This window comes from Corylus avellana, chromosome ca2 (genome assembly GCF_901000735.1).
Source record: "Corylus avellana chromosome ca2, CavTom2PMs-1.0".
NCBI classification, from domain to species: Eukaryota; Viridiplantae; Streptophyta; class Magnoliopsida; order Fagales; family Betulaceae; genus Corylus; species Corylus avellana.
Window position 1 is genome coordinate 22,767,037 of NC_081542.1, and position 3,724 is coordinate 22,770,760.

A 3,724-nucleotide genomic window follows, 5' to 3' on the forward strand; every position below is an offset into this window, starting at 1 on the left:
GTTTAATATTCGAAATTCAAAATAACAGATTTATTTTTGAAATTCGAAATTATCTGAAAATAGATAATTATCTATGACAATTCAATTATCTTTAATATCTTTGTTTGAATTTTAAAAAATCAAAAATTAAGCATTATCCTTTTATTTATTGTCTCTGATTAGAATAGAAAATCTTAGGGTATTTTCGGGTTTTAACTTCGTTTGTGCAAAAACGCAGTTAATATACAGAAGTTTCTAGGCTCCATTGTATCCTGGAGAAAAATTTGCCGTAAACCCTATTGCATACCAATTCTGGTGGGGGCAAATATTTTCTTAAGGAAAGTGACGTTGTAATACACCTTAGGAGCATTTTTGTTTTCTGTATTTTCCCTATTTTAATAACAATCTTAAGAAAATATTTCTGCTTCAATGGCACCACAATCCTTGAAAGAACTTGCTGCTGATTTCACCAAACTCGACCACTTTGATGGAACATCATTCAAGAGATGGCAGAAGAAAATGCATTTCCTTCTTGCTGGAATTAGAGTGGCTTACGTGCTAACAACTCCGAAGCCTGTAGCACGTGAGAATGAGACGATTGTTGAGACTCGGGCAATCGTGAAGTGGGAGCAAGATGACTATATTTGCAAAGGCCACATCTGCAACACTATGGTGGATTCTCTATTCGACATCTACCAAAGCAAGTTGACTGCCAAAGACGTCTGGGATGCACTCGAGGCTAAGTATCTTTTGGAAGATGCTACAAGTAAGAAGTTTTTGGCTTCTAAATTCATGAATTATAGAATGATAGATGATAGGCCTATTGTTGAACAATTTAATGAGATTCTGCATATTTTGAGTCAATTTAGTCAGCATAACATGAAGATGGATGAGGAAATTGCTGTCTCATCCATCATTGACAAACTTCCTTCTTCCTGGAAAGATCAAAAGAAATTTTGAAACATAAAAAGGAAGATATACATATTGATCAGTTAGGCCAGCACTTTCAGATTGAGGAAGAACTGAAGAAAAAAGATAATGAAGAACAAGGATTTCTGTCCTCGAAAGTGCATATCGTGGAGGAAGGATCTTCTTCAAAGAAACCCTTTCAGAAGAAAAAGCCCTTTAAGAAGAAGAGGACGAATTTCTAGAACCAGAACCAAAACCGTGATAAGAAAGCGAAATTCGCTTGCTATCATTGCGGAAAACCAGGCCATTTCAAGAAGGATTGCCGTTTTTTGAAGAAGAAACAGCAAGCTTCTAACTCGAAAGAGTTTGTGGCTATGATATCCGAGATTTTCATGCTCGAAGAAGATGGTTCATGGTGGATCGACTCATGTGCTTCAAAGCATGTCTATATGGAGAGGAGTCTATTCAAGACCTTTAAGCAGTGGAGGATGACTTTGTTCTCTTCATGGGAAATTTCACCACTACTGTAGTGAAAGGCAAAGGAACAGTGAATCTGGAATTCACTTCTGGGAAAGTTCTTACACTTACTGATGTATATTATGTAACATCCCCAGCCCGTTAGGGTTAGGTTTGTTAATGATTTTCTTACTCGCAAGATCCATAAGGTTTATCAACTAAACAATACTAGTATAACAATGAATGTATGAAAGTCTAGAATATCATGTCTAAAAATAATAACTAAACTGAAATATTCTTGTTTAACAGAAATATGTCTCACAACGAGATAGATATCCTTATTAAAATAAATCTATCAATTTCTGAAAGAAAACCGTGCCAACGCACTTATTAACTTGACTAATATGAAATCATAAGAAATCTTAAATACGCCCGCCCCCATTCCGGCCTCCTAGTGCAGCCTGGTCACCACCTGAAACAAGAAATAAAAACTGATGAGCCCAAAGGGGGCCTAGTAAGTGAAATCCACAGCCATGAACAGTTTTACTCCTTGTCCCGTTTTGAAAAATGGAACTCATAACTACATATGTTCCCAGTATATTTTTAAAGAAAACAGAAAGCAAATAAAATATATTTTCATCAATAAAATTTATGATAATCTTTATCTCATACTAGGGCCCATGTATACTGTTACGCCCATATACTAGGGTTGCGCGGTCCTTGCGACCTGGGATGAGATACTGTGGCCGCAGCCCCGTCCCCTGGCCAGCCGATTAACTCTGGGTGCACTCAGCATGGCAAAAATAAAACTATGATGGAACCACTTCTGGCAAAGCCTCCTTCAGCGGTTGCGCCTCCATCCTTAGCATCGGTACCGAGCTTTTCTCTTGTTTCTCTTGGGCCAAAAATACACTCCTCCCTACATGTGCCCTCATTTTATAACACTCTTTTCTCATTTCTTGTACTTCTCTTGGGCAACATGTAGGAGGGTTTATGATCATTGTCTCAAAATTCTCTTTATAAACATCACTATTTTCACAATATTTCTTTTTTCTCAAACTTGTCATGCATGTAGCAAAATTTCATAATATAAACAAAATAATCATTTGCAATTGAAAACAAAATTGCATAAATAGCATGACATGATAATTTTTATGGAAGGGATAATAAATTCACTTACCTCTTGACTGCAGTAAAATTTTTCCCTGACTGCTAACTAATCCCCTGAAGGAAATACAGACACATTACTACCCTCATACGCGTCACAACAAAACGTTCTACTACTATTATGAGTTGGCTTGCTAATCAATTGAGAATGAACTTACTTAGGTATTTAGGTATATTTTCTCATAAAATTTTCAAAATTTATTTTATTTAGTAGTACTCCTTTATATATATATACTTTAAGTTCTTCCATACTATATATATATATACACTGCCCACTACCCCATCTATATATATAGATGAACAACTTGAATACCATATATATATATACACGTCCGTCAGCATGCTATATATATATATATATAACTCTACCGTGTGGTATATAATATACCTCCGTCAGAATGCTATATATATGCAAAACCTGTAACTTTATATGTGTTGGTATATTTTAAGATACTATATATATATATTTTGAAACATTCAGATGTACATATATTTGAAATCCTTCAAATCATTATATATATATACTTTAAAGTACTCATGTATATATATTTATAAATCCTTCAAATCACCATATATATATATATATATATATATATATATAGTTGCACGTGAGGAGTAAAACAAGAAGAAAACAAATCTCTCTTTCCCACTACAAGACCACACGGCAACCAAGGCAAGAAGACACTAAATTTGACAAAACACTAATGCTCTCCATTAAGTATATATATATATAAGAAGAAGAAAGAAACAATATGTGAGGCAAAAACCATACCTGACGCACAACAGGAAGAGTGACGTGAGGAGAAAAAGTGAGTGGCAGGGAAATTCTTCCTTTTTTTTTTTTTTTTTCTTCCTTTCTCTCTTCCTTTCCTGGTGTGTGGCAAGAGTTTGTTCCATACCATTATATAGGCTTTAGAAAAGAGATAGAAAATAGGTTTTGAGGAGCTTAGGGTTTTTATTTTTTTTTTTTTTATTTTTTTTTTTTTTTAAGTCGGTGCCTAGGCTTTCCATATATATTATTTATATTTTACTCTTTTATTTTATTTACTTATTATTACTATCATTATTATTATTATTATTATTAATATTATTATATATTTTTAATTTGTCCATTCTCATTGTTAACCTAAGCCAACCCTTTTTTTTTTTAAAAAAAAAAAAAAGACTACAAGTCAACTACAAATATTCTAAAGGGACTTAGGATTGTCACACC

The 3,724-nt window shown here is 33.8% G+C and overlaps 1 protein-coding gene across 1 annotated transcript; it reads left to right on the forward strand.

Moving 5' to 3' along the window:
- Window positions 1-408: 408 nt before the first annotated feature.
- Window positions 409-939, forward strand: LOC132169347 (uncharacterized). Its single transcript, XM_059580398.1, has one exon. It carries the CDS (start codon window positions 409-411, stop codon window positions 937-939), a length of 531 nt encoding a protein of 176 aa, XP_059436381.1.
- The last annotated feature ends 2,785 nt before the right edge of the window (window positions 940-3,724 follow it).

Coding starts and splice junctions, on each gene's coding strand:
- LOC132169347 (XM_059580398.1), top strand. CDS start 409: ATGGCACCACAATCCTTGAAAGAACTTGCTGCTGATTTCACCAAACTC.